Source organism: Lutjanus erythropterus, chromosome 2, assembly GCF_056507025.1.
Source record: "Lutjanus erythropterus isolate fLutEry1 chromosome 2, fLutEry1.hap2, whole genome shotgun sequence".
Lineage (NCBI taxonomy): Eukaryota > Metazoa > Chordata > Actinopteri > Lutjaniformes > Lutjanidae > Lutjanus > Lutjanus erythropterus.
In genome coordinates, this window is record NC_139318.1 from 25,963,570 (window position 1) to 25,984,208 (window position 20,639).

A 20,639-nucleotide genomic window follows, 5' to 3' on the forward strand; every position below is an offset into this window, starting at 1 on the left:
ACTTAAGTACAGTACTCAAGTAAATGTACTTCGTTACTGTCCACCACTGGCAGTAAGTAATGTTAGGATACCAACATGATTGAGTGTGTGTGTGCACTTCATAACTAGGAACTAGCGTGCACTAGAGCCTGTCATAATAGTTTACACTGGGGCCCATCATAATAACCTCACACCACAGCACTGATGTATGACTATTAAAAAATAACTGGTTAATCTTTCATAGTTTAGAGATTTCTTCTTTTTGATACCATAATATAGCATATGAAATAAAAATAAATATTTTGTTTATTTCCAAGTGTTACCTTTTTGTAGTTAGCATGCTGATGACACACACACACACACACACACAGGCTGCTGAGCTCAAACCAAATTTTTGTTGAAATTATGTTCTGTATTCAAGTACAAGTACTGTTACATTACTAAAACATTATTCAATTAAACATTTAAGTACTGGTGTTAAATGATAATTATAAAAGTAGAAAGTATTCTTCTCAAAAACATCTCAGAGTATTGGTTACTTTTTAACTGTTCATGTTTCATATCAATAGCAGATATTCAATCAGGGGCTTCTGTTTCCAAATCTTCAGTTGAAATCACTCCAACTAGGGTTGTGAATTTAATGTATTTTCCCTAACCAACAGTTGAAAATTCTAGAAATTTCTTAATCAATTATTTATTCAGAATTAATAAGTTACAAAACGCATGTTTTTAAAATCTTTTTCAAATGTTTCCATATTCAAAAAATGGCTCCACTAGACAAAATAATGTCAAACGTCACACATTTACTGCCATTTCTAGACTATTGATTAATTAGCAATTATCACATTTTATTGGTTTAAATTCTTAATGGTGCTTCATTAATGTTTAATTAGTGACATCCCTACTCCCAACTCCTGTGTTGTTCTGGTCAGAGGTCATGATCACCTCTTCAAACCTGTGCCTGCTGCAGGTTATTGATTTTTTTCATCAGTATGCCTTTTATTTCACTGGCACGTTTGCAATCAGATATTGGCTACAAAAATTGCAGATGAAAGGTTTGGATATTAATTCAAAATGTTCTCATTGCTCAATTATGATTCTAAAAGTAACTAAGTAGATTACATGGTGCAATGCATACTTAAGTACCAGTAAAAGTACAGACTTGAGAAGATAATTAAAAAAATAGAAGTACCCCAAAAAGTACTTAACTACAGCAGTTTTAGTATTTGTAATTAGTTACTTCCACCCCTGGCTATTGGTGCATTCATGTGCTCCTCGGTTTTCAGTCATTATTCCGACTTTGATGTGTGTTTTAAGTCGTAAATTGAGAGAAAAACAAACACAAAAACATTAATGCTGTCAGGGTCCCCTACAGGGTACTAGTAGCACTGTAGGGGACTTGTTGACAGTAACATGTCTAATTTAGGTCATTCTGTGTTGACAGCAACTAACGATTAAAACTTACAGTGATTGATACGGTGAAAATGATTATACCACATCACAGGAATGCACTACATGGCAACAGACAGGGGGGAAATACTTTAGATTTTGTCCCCTTTAACTGTCATTACGGCCACAGACCTTTTATTTTGAAGGGCAGGAACAGGCCCAATCAGCAGCGGCCGGCTGACACAGCAGCAGCGAGTCTGCAGCACCTGACGACCAAGTTAACTGTAACGATTCGGGGGTGAGTGCTGACAGTAATAACTATAGCTGTTAAATAATCATTCAGTACATCTACGTTGTTCGGCGTGCTCTAATCCATGTATACTAACGTTACCACCGCTCTTAGCTGGTTAAATACTAATGGTTAAGACGCAGCCATAGCTTCTACCTCGGGCGAGGATTTAATAAGTTAACGCTAACTAGTAGCCTAGCTAGCGGTTAGACCATAAAATTAGCTCCGCAACAGTGGCGCTTACAACAGGTACCGACAGCTAATGTTAACGGCAATGTCAGGCTGCTGGCCTGCAGGCACCTAATGGACCACAGACATTTCTGGAGCTAGCGTTAGTTAGACTGTGTGGTTCGCTGTTTGTGTTTAAATGAAACAGCCCCGCCACATAAAAGACTTCTAATGATTATGAAGCATCTATCACCTGATCCTGGCAGGTCGGTTACAACGCCTGATTGTAATCTGTGGTTTTGTTTCTGTGTCCTCAGAGGAGTAAAATAAATCGCACCATGCTGCCTGACAAAGATGGTCCGGGGATCGGAGGAGGGCAGAGCTCTCCAGAAGGAGAGGACCCCTCTGTGAGTCTGTTCAGAGAGTACCTCCGCCTCAAAACTGTCCACCCGGATCCAGACTACGGTGAGAATATATCTACTTCACAATACCCTGAAATCAAGCAGTGCCCTTTGGAAATGTCAGCAGTGGATTTTTGGCACTTATCTTTGGGGTCTAACCCAATTTGGTAGGTTTCAAAATCGAAACAGATGTTGGAATATGCACAGTACATATACATTTAACCTAAATGTAATCTGTATTTTTATGTTACTATTATTTCACTTCAAATACTATCACTGTCGAGATTAATTTAAGGCTTCTAGCTGTGAAGTGTCAGATGTACTTGCTTATATCACCGGTATCATATTAAGTATCATGGTTTACCAAAGTCCAATTCTTATCTGCATCTGTTAGACATTAAATACTTAAAGTTATGCATGAAGCTTGTGGTCTTTAAAAGAAAGCTGAGCTGCTCAGCAAGGCTCTCACTTCACCTCACCTCACCTGTAGTAAGATTGTGGTAGCTAAGATTATTTTGTCTGCAGGAGGCCTGGCCTCGCTTCCTTGTCAGAAATTACCTCGCTAGTGCAAAGGAGGCTTTAAGCCCCTGTCCTTTTGCCCTCGGTCTTGACAAGTGCCCTTGTGGATGGTGTTCAATGTATTAAGTAGGGCTGGGAGATATGTACAAAATCAATTATAACAATATTTCTGTCACTATTTTTAGCGATCACTATTGGTGCTTTCACAGAATTATAACAAGATTTCTGACAAATAATCATCAGTACTGTGGATAGAATGACATAATAGAACAGCTAGAACAGGCCGGTAAAATCAGAATATTACATCACTTTACTGTAATGCAGCCCATGTCTAATCTCATACAACAATATCAGTATAGGGTAAATGTTCCTATTAAGCCCATGTACAACATGAGCCCTCTTTCAGCTTTTGAGTCAATTAAAAAAAACAGCAACAACAGTTCTTTTGCTGTGTGATCTTTCTTCAAATGATGCTGTTTGTTTTTGTTTTTTTTTATTGCAAGCCAATCTGATTTGCAGATGTTGAGTTATCAAAGCAAATGAGTGACATGTGCCCGCTGATCCCAGAAGAAGTTGCAAAAAAACGTATCAGAATTTAAGAGGTTAGAGTGTTCAATGAGATTTGTTACAAAATTACTTTGATTAGAAACAGTTTCTTTTTGAAACAAAATCTGAGTTTTATTCTGCAGAGAAACAGACCACGTGCTGCATTAGTACAGTTGCTACATAGAATGGTTCATTGGAATGACATAAAACATGATAAGCCTGACTAGTCTACATTATACTATTCAGTATTTATTAGTTTGCTGTTAAATGGACAATTAATGTGCATTTTTATCTTATTTATATATTTATTTTTTTGATTAACATTTTTACCTGCTGAGGAAAAATACAACACTGTCTTGGGTGGATGTAAATGAGTACAGTTAATTATTTTTCTGCATGATCAATTTATACTTTTCATGTTATGTTAGTGCAACATACAGCATGCAAACTAGATAATTCTCCAAATAACATTTATCACTATACCACACTGTAACATTTCGGGTGACATGTCCAGCACCTAGTATTTAACCATGTTTGGAAGTGCATGCTTTTGTTAACTTATTGCAAATCCTTAAATCCTAATTTACTCATTTACTCGCCTTAAGAGATTAGTATCTATTCTTTATTTTTTTTTAATTGCTTCATTCCATCTTGTTCTGCACTGGTGACAGAGCAAACAGGTGGGTCATGTCCAATGCAAATGCTATTTGCAGGCCATAGGACAGGACCGAAGACAAAGTGGAAATAGATTCTGAGAGCTAAAAGACTACATATATGAACAGTACAAGATTTCATTGTTAAGATTTTTTGAATATATATTTATTTATCAACAAAGTGGGCTTATTAGAAACACCCATTGGCTTAAAGGGTACATTTGGTACCCATTAAGCCCATGCCAGATGTTTGACATATTTTGACAAAGTAAACAATAAAAACATTAGAAATTGGTATAAATGAATTATTGACACTTCAATTGAGAGATTAGGCTTTAATTTCAAAGTGTTCTCACTTAAATTTGGGAAGTATATATGACTGATGTTGGAAAAGTGAATTTGTTGGGCTTGATAGGGATGTTTACCCTAATATTGAATTATACTGCCTTGCCCTACTATTAGGCTATTAGTATTATTATTCCCAGCAGGGTTCAGAATGACCTTTTTTTGTCAACCAGCCAAATAGCTATTGAATGAATGTTCTACCAACTACTCATTAAATTACCATTGTTTCTTTTTTGGCTGGTGAGTGAAGCAAATTTATCACCACTTGAATGTTTACCAGCATTTGGCTGGTGATAATTTCTGTCCCTTAATAGACACGCTCTGAGAACTAGGCTAGTCTGTTACGCCTAGGTGACTTGCCAGGATTTTTGTTGTCTAACCTGAACTGCCAGTACTGATGGCAGTTGACACTGAGTGTCTCAGTTTCGTATGTGGGAAAGCAAGGTCACTGCATTATTTTCCTGGATTTGTTTGGCAGTCCAGGCATGCATCTCTCCAAATTCATATAAATCCCTTCTTGAATGTTATGCTTGCTTGTTTCACATAGATGCTGTATTTTCCAGACAATAGAAATATCAAAAATAATATTTGAATTTGAGTCTGTGCAGGCTTAGATTAATGACTTGCCTCCATAACTGTCTGTGGGATTTATGACAGCTTTCTCTTATAGATTATTACATTGATAGATTACATTTCTACAGCCATCTGAAGGCAGCAGAACTCAAATGTCATTCTGTGTTGTTTGAGGAAGTCATGCACGTTTTCAAAGCAATGTACAGTAAGATACGTTATCCAGTGTGGACACTTAAATTCAATCAAATTGGGATCCACTAGTTGTGACAGCCAAGGAGAGTGGCTGGGTAATGGACCTCAAAGCTGCTTTTTTCTAAGGGTGTAACAATACATCGATCTGGATCGATATATTGATTCAATGTTCAGTGATCCAATATGATCAATGCAAAGTGAAAATGTCAATCTACATCAGCATCTTTAAGATACAACTTAATTTTGAAATTCCCATGACAAGTCTATGTCACAAATGTCTGGAAGTGTTTACTCTGAAATTATAATTTTATATAATAATCATAAAATATAATTTTGTTGCTTTTTGTGAGTTGATGTGGATGTAACTGAATGATATATTCAACTGAACTGAGTGACATACAGTGTGACATCGATTCCAGACCCTTGAATTTAATTGAATCAAAATCGTATCTTGGCATGAAAATGGATACTTATGTAATCAGGAGTAAAAGACTGATTTTAGGAGATTCAAAATCTCCAGGCCAAGACAGGTGCCATTACAGATAAATCAAACATAAAGCAGGATAAAATGAAAACAAAGAACAAATTGCAGAATTATACAGTATCAAAACATTCAAACCATCTACAGCCAGACATGCCAGTTTTCAAGTTCTTCAGAATCACTTTAGAAGTAACCATTGGGGCCAGCTCCCAAAGATTTAGGTAATTTTACAACTGATTCCAAGCCCTTATAAAAAAGAGCACCAGCAGCATAAATCGTAATTATGACTGTCTAGTGTTCTGGGAAGTTTTAAACAACTATTAATATTTAAACAGACTGTTATGTTATCTGTTAATTCATTTACAGATATTGCTCTTCGGTTCCTGGACAGGATGGCGGAGGAGCTTGGGCTGCCCATGAAAAAGATTGAGGTGTGTACCAGCGATGCTAATTTGATCCATGTTGTCTGCGCACATGCTGTGAATTCAGTACAGTAATTGGTAGTACAGCGAGCTTTATCTGCCGTTCCCTCTCCCTTTAGGTTTGTCCAGGCAGAGTTGTGTCGATCATGACATGGGAAGGGACGAACCCGACCTTGAAATCCATCTTACTGAATTCCCACACAGATGTTGTACCTGTTTTCCAGGTATGGCGTCTGTTTCTGTTTATGGCGTTACAATCCTGTTTTTATCTGTAATACACATGAAAAAAATAGATTTGATATCAATCTCTTCTCCAGGAACATTGGAAATACGATGCTTTCAGTGCTTTCAAAGATGCAGAGGGCAACATTTATGCCCGGGGATCACAGGACATGAAATGTGTAACTATACAGTGGGTATAAACTGCCTTGATAACTTGTTTTATTAAACAGGATTTGTGCTCTAGTTGTTGTGACCTTCACTTTTAATTATGTTCTATGTGTAACACCTGTTTTAACACCCACCCACCCACCCAACCTGCATACTATCAGTTCAGACTCCATTTCTTATTTCTGTCATAACTCTGCTGTGTCTTCTTTTGTTCTATGCAGGTACATCCAGGCAGTCAGAAGACTTAAAGCAGAGGGACGGAAACTGCTGCGCACTGTGCACTTAATGTTTGTTCCTGGTAAGTAGTTTGTTTTCTCAGCATCTACACACCCTCCATCCACACTTATTTTGTATGGTCAGGCCTCTTCTCAGGATGGTGAAGGCGTGTTCACACTTGTTTGATTGATTCCCACGTTCCTGGCAGCTGTTTTACACTTTTAAGGGTGTACCCTTCTGTTCAACGAAATGGGCTAACTAGTATTCCAGAAGCGATACTACAGTTTGTAGTATGGTAGTTTTTCCCTCATGTTTATGTCACCAAAAATGTGTGACCTTGAATATGGTGTCTCATATCTGTGCAAAGAATGTTACTAGAAAGGTGTTTTCACATTGCTCTTCTGAGGGGGGAGATGTCTGTGCTCCTCCTAAAACCTGACAGTCAAACGTACCCAGGCAAGCTAGATTTCGTACAAATTTTTTTTTTAAAAAGGCAATCACTGTCTAATACACTTTATGCAGGCAAAGGAACCTGAAACCTGAAGCACTGAGCAAACTTGTCAGTACAAGCCCATTTTACACAGTTTGTTCAAGGCTGTAATGTTGCGCCTTTATTTTGCCTCACTGTCTGTATAAAAGAGATGGAGGCGGAATGGACGTCATTTTTTCGTTCCGCCTCTGATCTGCCAAGGAGGGTAGTAACAGAGATGAGCTGATGCTGTGAACGGATGACCTGGCATGGCAGGACAGGACGCTGCTGCATTACATGTTCCATGCTGTGTTCTTTAAATTAAGAACTGATTAGACATATTTAGCTGCTGTTTTTAAGCAGAGGGAGGGTGAGAGATGAGAGGACACTTTCAGCAGTGCTGACACAGCACTGTGTACACTAAGCAGACACACACACACACATACACACACAGACAGGAGGAGAGAAATCTCCCCAAAGATTATCACACAATAAGAAGCAATGCTCCGTTTATGCAGGAATACATAAAAAACTTATAAATTTATGAGCTTAGCAGCTTTATTTTTGATAACAGACAGAATCACTTGTTGACCGGTGCCTTGTTTTGTTATGTCACACCTCTTCTGATCTCACAAAGCTGGCACACTGTACAAAATGACATGCTGGGGCAACTTAATTTTGGCGCTGTTTGGTCAGTGTTTTTACACAATGATGGTGTAGAGTTGAGCCTTCGCTGTGCCTATATTATGGGATCTCTGTAAAAAGGACCACAGGGCTTTTTTTTTTTTAGAAGGTATTTACATTTTGAGAAAGTGCAACAAGTTAATCACAACACCAGCTTTCACGAAACAGCACAGAACAGTTGGAATGGTGTAGAAGGTGTGGTGTGGTCTAGTTGGGAGTAAGGAAACAGAGGAGTGATGCTGATACCGGCAGGTGCCATTTTAAAGTAGGCGGCCTCAGTCTCCGAGTCAGTCATCAGCCTACACCCATACTGGGGAAAAAGCAACAAGCAACAACAAAGCAACAAGAGAACAGCACCACCCTCCGGCAAGGAGGGGGAAACCAAGAACAAACATATTGCCATACAATACAAAGTCCCTCGTGATCCAGGTCATAACAAAAGCGAGAGTTAACATTAATTGTGTCAGCCACTGCCAGTTACAAACTAAAAAGCTAACAAACAAAAGTTGCTAACTCTTACCATTCTGATATGCCTGCTTTGGTGCACAACCGACTCCTCATCTGTATCTGAGTCTGACTGAGACTTAGACATGTATTAGCCATCTTTTTTTTTTTTTTTTTTTTTAAGATTATTTTTTGGGCTTTTTGCCTTTATTTGGATAGGGACAGCTGAAGACATGACAGGAAAGGGGGTAGAGACAGGGGGAATGACATGCAGCAAATGGGACACAGGCGGGAATCCAACCAGCGACTGCTGCAGAGGACTAACAGGGGTGAATGCTCTACCAACTGAGCTATGGGAGCACCCAACATTAGTCATCTTGATGCACACTGCACTTTCACTGGTCAGTCTAGCCAGATCAAGCCACGTCTGGAATTTCTCAATGAGGAAAAAAAGAGTAGATTGTGCTTCCAGCTTCTTTTCCTTTTTTCACTTTTTCATGTGGGAAAACCATGTTAAACAAAATATTAATCATAGCAGGAGGGGAACTTTAATAATGTACTAAACATGGTGATGAAACATGCTATAAAAATAACTTCTCCATTACCAAAGACCAGCGGAGTTTCTCCCAGCCACCCGAGGCCATCAACTCAGTCAAGATTAAACAAAGTCTGACCAGCAAGTCTGTTGGGGCTGGCTGGAGATTGCATTAGACCAGGAAATGCATACTTGAATTTGTTTGTCATTCTGGCTTACAAAGGCGATCAGGAGATGGAGTGAATATTCATGGATAGAACTGTGGTGTGATTGTATCTTTAGGGAGAGACAAGTCAGACCTTTATCAGTGGGTGCACTCCATTTGCCTAGTGCCAGGGTGCTGCTTGTTACACAGTGATATGGGTGGAAAAAACTCGCTCTAAATGTAGTGCAAGTGACATGTCAGGCAGCAAATATGACACTGAATCACCATCAGCTGATAATCAAACAGCAGCAGGTGATAGAGATGAAACATGAACTTGAATCTTTTTACAACTTGTAAGAATTTGTCAAAACAGAACAGGACCCTTTTCCATTTAGATTTAGCTACAACAAGACATCAAATATGTCTTGAATACTCTAATAGTATTTTTTTTATGGCTGTTGGTACGTTTGGCATTATGTGTATTTACTGCACGAAGCCTGGATAAGGCCTGCATAATTGATGTGGACTCAAAATCCCAATTGACACCAGCCAGCACTGTGCTAGGATTTTGATATGGGGAGTTTGGTGATGTCATGTAATTTCCAGCATAGCTCAGGCCAACTTCAACCTGAGCAGAGGTCTAATCAGCCAGAATCACCAAAAACACATTTGAAGTTTTAATTAGAATGTAATGCATTCTCTTGTCCAGTCACTTGTTTGGCAGATGTTGAATTATATGGTTGTCAGCAACAAGCATTTTCAGCAAATGAAAATATGACATTAATGGCTGAAGTTTTTTTTTTTTTTTTTTTTTTTTTTCAGATGAAGAAGTTGGAGGTCACAAGGGAATGGAAACATTTGTGAAGCATCCAGAATTCCAAAAACTAAACATTGGCTTTGCACTCGATGAAGGTAAATCAATAACTGTTTGCAACATCTTCTGAAAGTTAATGAATAAGAATCTGAGCCCCGAAGGCCACTGAATAACTTGAAACTGCAGTCAGTTACTGAGTTTATATTATGACCACAGAAAACTCACTTGTCTGTTTGGCTGACAGCTGCTCTGTTAAAACTGTATATCGTGACACCTCAAAACATTACTGCCAATAGTATTATTATCACTCTGGATCATTGTGCAAGGTGCAGTATATTAAACTGCAGGTTACTATAGCAACAACACATTTGCTTCATGCTACACTACCAGTAAGTCACTGTTGGAATTAATATTTGATATTTGGTGTAATTCCCTCCTAGGTGAAATGAAAGATTCAGAGAAGGAAACATCACTTCACTTCATGTTCTAGCATCCGATGCCACCATCTTATTCCCATATCAAGACATCTTGTCAGGGATAATCACTTTCTTCTGGGTGATAAAAACACACTCAGCGAAGGCTGGATGATGTGACTTTAAATCTTTATAACTATTATCTGTCACATTTTCTTTGATAATCATGAACATTATAATCCTTTTTGTGGTAGTGTAAGTCTTAATAACAGACAATAGGGGCAGAGATGCAACAAAGACTTAAAACCTGGACTTAAAAGCCTGAAAAGTGTAGTGCTCCATAAAAACCTTTTTATAAAACAGCAATGCTTATATTTCATTTGTTGTCCTCATTACAATATGACCAGGTAAAGACTTCACTGTGAGCTGATGTTTGTGGATGTTTGAACTTTTGGTTCGATGTCATTGAGACAATTTATTGAAATTTGCAATAGGAATACATTTATGTCTGTGAGATGCTCATAGTGTCAATACTTGCATACGTTTCTATCCATCTCTCTGAGGCTAATGTTTGCTGTCTATGAAATGAATCTGCCTGCACAGTGGTAGCCACTATTTGATTTGATCTGATGTGCACAGAATCAGAGAAAGTAATCATTAGATGGTGGTCAGTAGGGTCAAAGTCTATTTCTATTTCAATCCAAATTTATTTTAAGAGAGTATTATAAGAGTATTAAATGTAGCCAAAAAAACGACACAATAAAAACAAAAAAAGAAAAAAGAAACATAAAACAACACAATAAAAGCAACAAAAGCATAAAACTAGAAAAGCAAATTAGATCATGCTTAAAAAGTACATTACCCATTTTGCCCAGTTACTTTTATTGATTTTGAAGTCACAGGCAAATGTTTGCTGAATTTAGTCCCTGGTTATGGAGGTTCATAAGTTCACTTGTGGTGTAGTTGCTTCATCGACCTCTGTCCTTTGTCTCAAAGTTTGTCCTTTTTTATAGTTATATTTAGTGTTTTATTTGTCTGCATTTGTTCTGTAGGTCTGGCCAACCCTGGTGAAGCCTTCACTGTGTTCTATGGAGAGAGGAACCCCTGGTGTGAGTAGAAAATACATACAAAAGACTTCCACCCTCTTACTTGACTATGGTTGACTTGTTGAAGACGATCTTGTATCAAGCAGAATGACTTCTTCTCTCCAGGGATCACAGTCCACTGCCCAGGCAGCCCCGGTCATGGCTCCAGGTTTGTGGAGAACACAGCTGCTGAGAAACTGGTAAGTGTCAGTGTCATGCATCTGGTTCCTAGAACCGTTAACTCACAAAAGCCTGGTTTTACAAGGGCTGAGAAGGACCGCATCAGTGACCATACTTTCTTTTCCTTCTCAGCGGCACGTCATGAACTGCTTCCTGGACTTCAGAGAGAAGGAGAAACACAGGTGAGAGGAAACATCTTAAACTTCTGAATGTATTTTGCAAGACAGATTTTCTCATTAATGCACACTTTGGATTTGAGTTTGATATATTTATAATATAATACCTGATCAGCTTTGTGCAGTTATTCTCCAAATGTGACTTTTAAAAGCACAAATGCAAGCTCTGCCTCTAGGGGTCTCTCTCACATTTAAACAGTAATGAAAGATATAGTTTGATGACATCAGAAATTGTGTGGGATCATGGAAGTTGTAATCTTCATTCTCAAACAACCCCCATTGCAAATAAAAATCTGTCTGAATTGACTCAGACAGAAATTATGTTCACAGATGAGGTAATGTATTAAGTTTTATTCACATTACGTGTAGTTATGTTCGGCAACTTCCTTCCTAACTCTCTGATGCATCCAACATATCTCATGTTTTCCTGGACATTATGGCAAGTCCCTACAGGAATTCCCATTATGAAAGTTCCGCTCTATATCACTTGCCATACAGTAGATTCAAATAATATGTTAAAAGCATCGTAAAATTGATATTGTGACTATTGCAAATGTGCACAAGGTGCTCTGAATTAGGGGTGTGCAAAATATTATTGAAATCACAATATGTTCAAGTGCAGTATCCAAATCGTAGAGCTGCAATTTTTTGATAAAGGTACACTGTGTGACAAAACAGCATTATAATGAAGTACTGTAGTGCTGCAGAGATGTTCTGGCCTACAAATCCTATTCTCCAGATGAAAGAAGACATGTCACACCATGGTTTCTAATAGTTTATTTTTTTGTTTGTTTGTTTTTTTTTCAGTGAACATGAAAATTGTGATGTAAAAATTATAATTTCAGCTAATCTAACAGTACTGAGACGTTTTAATGACCCATGTATATAGTAAAACAGCTGCATTCATGTTCAAAACCAGAGAATGGACGCAGTCATCCTGATTTATGGACTACACTGTTGAGACAGTAATCTGCCACCTGTGCTAAAGCCCATTTAACAAAATAGTGGCTCTAAAAATGAAGTTGCACTCCAGAAATAGTCTTTTTATACAAGTTCTGTGTTAAGCATTTGTGGGAGTTTTTGCAGATGTTCCACAAATACCTGAAAAAATAAGCCTGGGTTTTGTTTTTACTTTTTTGTTGTGCAGAAGGTGGGTGTAAAACGTGGGATAGTTAGTCTTATACACTACAGAGACATTTTGCATATCTTGTAATAATGCATGGTGATTCTTTAATTTCTGTGTAGTTTACATATTTTTCACCAGGAAACTTCCTTGGAAATTCTAAACACAACACAACCAATTTCAATGACAATAAAGTATTGAATTGAATTAAACTCTAACTAAAATACTACTTTTAGAACATTGCCTTTATGTTCCTTGTAATTAGTACCAAATTATATAATTCTCATCAGGGAACTAGTAAGAAAACATGGACGTGTAAAAACACTGTAAGAAATTTCATGAATTTGCCTCCTGGTCATTAAACATAACACATAATGGCTGATGAACCACATAACATTTTTTTGTGTCCCAGAGACATAAATTAATATGAACAGATACAGCAAGTTGCTAATTAGTTCTTTGGTACCAAGAATAACAGATTTGATGTAGATTTCTTTGATTTGAAAGTCAAATTAGCTTTCAGTGTTGGGCTTGCAGAAATTCCATGTGTGTGTATTTCAGGCTAAATACCAGTGAGTGTTTCACGCTCGGTGATGTCACCACAGTGAACATGACCATGGTTAAAGGAGGCGTGGCCTACAATGTCATCCCAGCTGAAATGGATGTCAGCTTTGACCTAAGAATACCACCTACAGTAAATCTACAGGTAAGCGTAAGCGTTCATGACTGTATCATGTGCAAACGTGTGTGTGTGTGTGTGTGTGTGTGTGTGTGTGTGTGTGTGTGTGTGTGTGTGTGTGTGTGTGTGTGTGTGTGTGTGTGTGTGTGTGTGAATGTAAGCATAGAGCATTATAAGAAAAATAGAAAATCTAAATAAGGACTGTGTTAAAATATGTATAATGCAATATCTAAATAAACAATAAAGCTGAAAATGGGTCTATAAATAAGTATGTTAAAATGCAAGAAAATTATACATGAGTCTTAGTTGAAGTGTACAGTAGAAATGCAGTGGATTATTGTACTGTAAGGTGAAGAGATAACTTCTAAATATATTATTGGTTATCGCTCTTGACAGGAGTGAAATAAGTCCAGGGTCAGTCTATTGATTCAGAGTGTCTGACCCTCCAGCTCAGTGTTACCTCTACACTAACTTATAAATTATTATCATCCTACCAGGAGTTTGAAAGACAGATCAAAGCGTGGTGTAAAGAAGCAGGTGAAGATGTCACTTATGAATTTGCTCAGGTCAGTGGACATACACTCAGTACTTCATTTTGAAAGTGCCGTTGGTTTCCATTGTCAATTAGTTTAAATTAGCTGCCATCCATTGCAGAAACACATGAACCAGACTGTGACTTCGACAGAGGAGAGTGATCCTTGGTGGAGCACCTTCAGTGCAGCCTGCAAAACAATGTGAGTGCACTGTACACACCAAAGCCCCTTTTATACTGGAAAAAAACAGTAATGTCTGGCTTTTGGCTCTTTATCCAGTGGAAGCAATGAAGGCTTGTCACCTGTTTGTAACTTGTGCGACTCTTTCGCCCCTTTTCCACGTGACACATAAGGAAAGAAAAAAACAACAACTGCATTTTAGTATAAAAAGGTATAATGAGGGTTCTACAATAAGGATTGCTCACTTGTCTGATTGGCCAAGCAGTAAAAAAGAATTTAACACTTTGTTTCACAGTTAACATGTCCATGTCTGGGGAGAAGGAGTGGGGATTGTCATACCATTTTTGATATGCCAGAATGTGTGCTTCACATCTATCACACACTGTGTCCTTGTCCCGACTAATTTACTCCCTGTACTTACTAAAACTGTAAACCTGTGTGAGTCAAGAAACTTTACATCTGGGAGAGCCCCGATGGCTCAGTTGGTAGAGCTTGTACCCCATGTACTGAGGCTAACAGTCCTCTACAGCAGCCTTGGTTCAATTTCAGCTAACAGCCTTTTGCTGTAAGTTATCCCTCCTAGCTCTCTGTACCTTTCTGTCAAGTCTTCAGCTGCCCTGTACAATAGAGGCAAAAATGGCAAAAAAAAAAGAGGCTTTACATCTGTTTACAGCAGCTGAGCAATCAGATAGTCAGCTCTCCAAAGAATCTAATGTAAATCTTTGTCTTCTGATGTAGTGGACCATAAAATAAGATTTTTTAAATCCTGTATTTTCGTTGATACAACCCTCTTTAATGCATTGAGATTTCACACCTTAGCTGTAATTATTCACACAGCTCCCACAACCCTCTTCTCATGTTTAGAAAGAGATGCATTGTTCGCCCTACAGTTACTTGTCTCAGCAGGAAAAATGTGATTTTCATTTGTCATTTACAATGTATTCTACTTAGGGGTGTGTATCTCACTGACTGAGACCGATTCGATTCGCATCTCGATACATGTTCAACGATATGATACATCTTATTTTAAAATCAAATTTTTAAATGGCCAACAATTCGGTTCGCTACAATTCAGCTCTGTCACGATACGATACGATATGATGCAATACAAGACAATGCAATGTGTCAGTCTTTACATTTTGATTCAGTTGATGCTACATTTGTAGAGTGCTAGTAGTTTTACTAAATATAGTATACAGAAATATAATAACATAGGAGACATTTCAGTGGTGTTAACATCTTATTATGAGTCTCGTGTAAATGAGATCCTGTAGCCTAAATGAGAATCTGTGAACAAACTTTAGAACTGTTTAAAATATTAGTATTTTTGCAGTAAGATGATCTGCTGCTCTGTTTCATATGAACAGTGCTGTGGTTTTGACTAATGCGCAGGAACAGCGATGCTCCTTGTTACCTGCTCTCACAGAGACATGACGTCTTTGACAGCAGAGTACAGAGCCACGAGTCTGACCCAAAGTTTTAAATAAATGATTTACAGCAGTGTTTCTCATCTTCCTTATAAAAGCCAAACTTATTCCACACTTGCGTGTTATGAAAGTTTGGTGGTGGAACACGGTACAATGTCACTTCTGTCGCTTTTTTCAGTGCGGTTTGTTTTGAGGAAAAGTAGAGGAGAGACAGGAGAGGGAGGAGGGAGTGCATGTTTTGTGTGATCGTGGCAGCAGGCAACCAGCGAGAGCGGTGCAGTCAGAGACAGGAGGAGAGAGAAAATGGTGGAAAGTTACAGCGGCAGCTCCTTGATGCCAAAAATAAAACGTATGTGCGTCTTAATGAGATGTATCGATACGCAAGTGCTACATCGTTTTGTTTCCAATTCATATTCAGTTTTTACCAATACAGGCCGTCTGATTCGATGCACTCATATCTTACACATTAAAGTCTGATGCATCAGATGCATGAGTGAATCATTACACCCCTAATTCTACTGGAAATGTATATACAGGCATGCAGGGTGCCTGCAGGTCCTTTTGAAAAGTCTTAAAATTTCTGAAATCCACATTTACTAATAAAATGTGTTACATGGTCTTACATTGTGTTTTGGAAGGTCATAAATATTATATACAAATATACACACCAGCAATGCAGCTGTTCACACCCAGCCCCTTTATTTTAACTATAAAGAGCAACAAATTCAGTGACAATAAGAGGCTGCAGTGGGTAGATGGATTAAATGCTGGGCTATCCTGCAGGAGAGTGCCCTGTGCAACTACAATTTGACTATAGTGTGAAATTACTTAAGTGGTGCCCGTTAGTAGTTGCCAGTTATTATTTTCAATTTTTCATCCCAGTTTAGTTAGGTTTAGGCAACAAAACTACTTTGTTAGATTTAGAGGAACATCATGGTTTGGCTCTGCCATGAAGGTGTAAATAGCCACACTGGCTATTCATACCCTGGGTGCAAATTATTGAGATTGTTGGCTACAAACACCTGGTCATTTTTGTCTGCCATTTGCTATGCCCACCTGGGCATAAATAAATATCATATGCCTTATTTAAAAACCATGTATGGTCAATAAAACAGAGAACCACAATAATAATACAGAGGTCTGAATGACTTCCATCATAGTAATTGGGGACTGTACTTTGATATAGCCTCATTTTAGACTCTGTAGGACAATTTTACTGATGAATATCAAATATCTATAATATTTAAAGAATTTTTTTCAGATAAATAAACATATTTGCACAAGTGTTCTTTAACTCAGTTATTGTCATTTTGCCTTGCTTGTAATTTGCTTTTTTAATTTTACTCAACTGTAGCAGACAAAAGCATGAAGGTACTGTAGGACTGTATTGAATCTGCCGTTGCACCATTAAAAACTAAGGCTAATGTTGCTGTTTCCACTGTAGGAATATGACTCTGGAAAAGGAGATATTTCCAGCAGCTACAGATAGCCGTTTCATTCGAGCTGTGAGTATAAGAACTGGATATGAGAGCATGAAAGACAGTCATTCAATTTCACTTTTCATTCATAAATCTGACATTGTTGGATGAAAGCTATTCCACTCCCTTCTGTGCCCGCTAATGGGTTTGTTTGTTTAATCTAGGTGGGTATCCCTGCTATCGGCTTTTCTCCAATGAACCGGACGCCAATCCTCCTGCACGATCACAATGAGTATCTGAATGAGCAAGTCTTCCTGAAAGGCATCAGCGTGTTTGAGAAGCTCATCCCAGCTCTTGCCAGCGTTCCTGCCTGTCCTGATGAGGCTTAGACAAGTCTTCATTTTTAATCCTCTCTAAAACGTATTTCACTGATGATCTGAATATTTAACTTGAAGAATTTGCAGAGATTACCAAAGAATAATATCATATATATATCATAAGCCAAAACTGAGCACTTAGTCTTTGGAACTATTGATTTATTTTTTATGATTCTCAGGATATAGGAGCAGTAACCTTTGCATTACTCAGTATTGCAGCAGTTTTTTAACAACATACTTACTGTATGTCAGCATTGTTGATTGAGTGTGCCTGCTGTGTGTGTGCAGTCTTAAAAGAAATATCACCTGTTATGTAAACGGTGTTTTCCATCAGTTTGGAAAAATCTACTTATTAAAATGTGAATATGACTTTGATTGCTAAACTCTTAGATCAAATGTCACTTAGATAATTGCCACTTTGTAGATTTAGCTTGATTTTAGAATTATGAATCCACAAGTATAATTTTATTTAATAAACTTGAATTGAATACATTTTTTTGTTCATTACTTTCGTGGTCATGTCATTGTCCTGTACACAAGTCAGAGATCTGTGTCTGATGCCACACTGATGAGCAGCAGGATTAGAGCTGTGTTATGGAGCATGATGTCTGACTGCCTTCGGCAAAGGCATTTCACCTCCAAACAACCTTCTGCTTCAAGGACAGGTGATAAAATTTACCATAATTACATCAATAAAAATGTCTCAACATCAGTTAAAACACTGAATCTATCAGTGCAGCTTTCAAATGATCACAAAGTGCACCTCAGAATTACCATCAGTTACTGTTTGAGTGTTGTAATTGACCACAATGAATTCCAGCGTTACGTAATAAAGGCATTTTGTCTGTTAATGAAGAAGCTAAATCTGGTATTACCAGAGTGGTCTGATGGCATGTGGCCACCAAATATTCCATGTAGGTGGCCACCTCGGTCACCACCAAGCTTCCCCATACTATGAGCCTTTACCAACAAAACAGTTCCATAAACACCCCAATGCCTTCACACCTTTTAATTCAATGTGTTATGAAAGATAGATACAGATACATCATGGCTACTGATTGGTGACCTACTCAAAATGAAATAAAATGTTTACATAAGGACAAAAAAACAAGGCATACTATAAAAAAAACTGGCAATGAAAATTTGAGTGAATGAAATGTGTGACACATCTAAGGATGTAATGTGGCCTGCTGCAGTGTGTGCTACTAGTTTCTATAACTAGCTGAGAAGTCTACTTAGTTTTTCATCACAAAAAATGCCTTCAGGAAACACTGTATCACAATTCAGTTCAAGTAAAAAGTGGACAACGCAAGTGCAGGCTCTGTTAAATGGCCTTTTCTATATTTCTTTGACATAAGTTTACTTATTTAGAGGCTTGGTGACTCATGGGCCTGGTGCTTTAAAAATATTAGTGTTCATCCTTGTATTACACAAAGAAAGAAGCGAAGAGGCTGAATACAACAATAAAAAAAAATAGACTGGTGGGTCAGTCCACCACTTTTGTTCTTACTAAAATATCCACTGACTACTGCCAGGTGGTTGACATTTCTGACTCATACTCAAAAATCTCATATACATACTGTATATTGCATTAACAAACTTTTGCACAGAGTCACCAGTAATTGTAATCATGTGATCCCCTGACCTTTCATCTAGCACCATCAAGTGGCTCAAAGTTTTAGTTTGTCTAATACTGAAATAAAAAAAATAATGATGGTCCCATCAAACTTTTCTTACTTTTTATTAATTTGATGCAACCAACACTGATAGCCATAGTTAGTTTTCAGTCCTTGTCCCTCATTTGGCTTTTAAAGAATAAAACACAGGATACAGCACTAATACAGACATCAAAACCAACAATAAAACATACTTAGACAAATTTTAATTGAGACATCACTAACTAAAATAAAAGGAAAAGAGAGTATGTTAGCATCACCTTTAACAAGAGGTTATTCACATTTATTCAAGACAACTTGCATTAAATGACTGTAAACAAAATGGAATACTGTTGTAAACAACAGTGTTGTGACATGGAGGAGCAACAAGGGAGTTGAGAAATTAAGAACGTCTTTTGATATGTAATGCTGTTTTCATGAGGTAAAGGTCGGTCTCATCTACAGTTCAGCTCCCTTTGGAGTTGTCGTCCAATTAACAGTGTATGGCTCTCCAAGGGGGACTGGCAGGAAGACTGAGCAGTCAGTAATTAGTCTTCTCTCTCCGCAGGACATGACAGCAGTATTAGCACATGGGGCCGTCAGGGAGACGACTAAAAGCTGAACCCACATCCTTCCTCCCAGAGGGGGCAGGAAAAGGTGCAGTCATCCTGTCGGCTGAGCTGTCGAGCATCTGAATGCCTGGCTGCATGCAGAAGAACACAGGTGCTGTTAACCAGTTCATCAAGGAAAACTTTTATGTTTCAGTGTTTCAGGAAAGCTTTTCATGAACCTGATGCAGCAAAAGAGTTTCTACTGTTTAACTGCAGCCATTTCCTTCTTTTCTGAGGCCAAAGTAGGGGAGACAGGGGGCAATTGTAACATTTTTTTAGATTTTCATTTCTAACTCACAGACTACTTGAAATATTCTAGTTGTCTTTTGATATAAGGAACACATATATGAGCACTAATTAATTATAAAATTGATATGTTTTTACTAATAAAGACAGGACTATATTAAGTTTAATCCAATTAAATCCATTAAATTTAATCTGAGTTGTACAATTGTCCCAATGGTGGCAGCTGTAACACCAAAAAAAAGAAAAAAAAAAAATCATATTAACCCTTTGTGTCTCAAATAAGTGCACACCTCACAGTAATCACATTATTACTGTAGTATAAGATTTTTTTTTCTTGGCCATTTATGGTTTCAATTCCTTTAGATTTCAGACATTGTATGCATTCAAAGCAGAAGTCTGTTCTTGGGGTGACCTGGTATTTCAGGTGGTGGAGTGTTTGCTCCATGAGCTGCGGCTGTGAGTCCTCTGCAGCAGCCGTGGGTTCAGCTCCTGCATGCAGTACTTTGCTGCATGTCATCCCTCCACTCCCTCTCCCTGCTTTCTGGTCCCATCTTAAACTGTCCTGTGAATTAAAGGCGTAAAATCCCCCAAAAAATATATTTTAAAAAGTCTGTTCTTTTTGCAGACGATCTGGCATTTTAGTGGTAACTGGTTTCAAATGTTTGAATTGTGTTAAAAATATTTTTTTATTTTAATTTAGTGATTTATGTTCATTTTCCAACAGAAAAATATGTCAACACAGACAAACAGTGTTTGTCTCTGATCTTGCAGCCATAATAAAATCTTGTATGCTTGCTAGCTACACCTCTATCAGCTAAAATTAGCAGTTTTCTGAAATTGAGAGCAGAAAAAAAAATACTCTACATCCAAACAGCGACCTTC

General features: G+C 37.9%; 1 protein-coding gene across 1 annotated transcript; it reads left to right on the forward strand.

The window, feature by feature from the left end:
* The first annotated feature begins 1,892 nt into the window (after positions 1 to 1,892).
* LOC146331739 (aminoacylase-1A-like) lies at positions 1,893 to 17,737 on the forward strand. The gene is made up of 14 exons (XM_084734922.1): positions 1,893 to 2,290; positions 5,902 to 5,966; positions 6,077 to 6,181; positions 6,275 to 6,369; positions 6,569 to 6,645; positions 9,663 to 9,752; positions 11,120 to 11,176; positions 11,279 to 11,352; positions 11,465 to 11,514; positions 13,193 to 13,337; positions 13,808 to 13,876; positions 13,965 to 14,044; positions 16,895 to 16,955; positions 17,093 to 17,737. Exons 1-14 carry the CDS (start codon positions 2,164 to 2,166, stop codon positions 17,255 to 17,257), a joined length of 1,260 nt encoding a protein of 419 aa, XP_084591048.1. The 5' UTR covers positions 1,893 to 2,163; the 3' UTR covers positions 17,258 to 17,737.
* Positions 17,738 to 20,639: the final 2,902 nt, after the last annotated feature.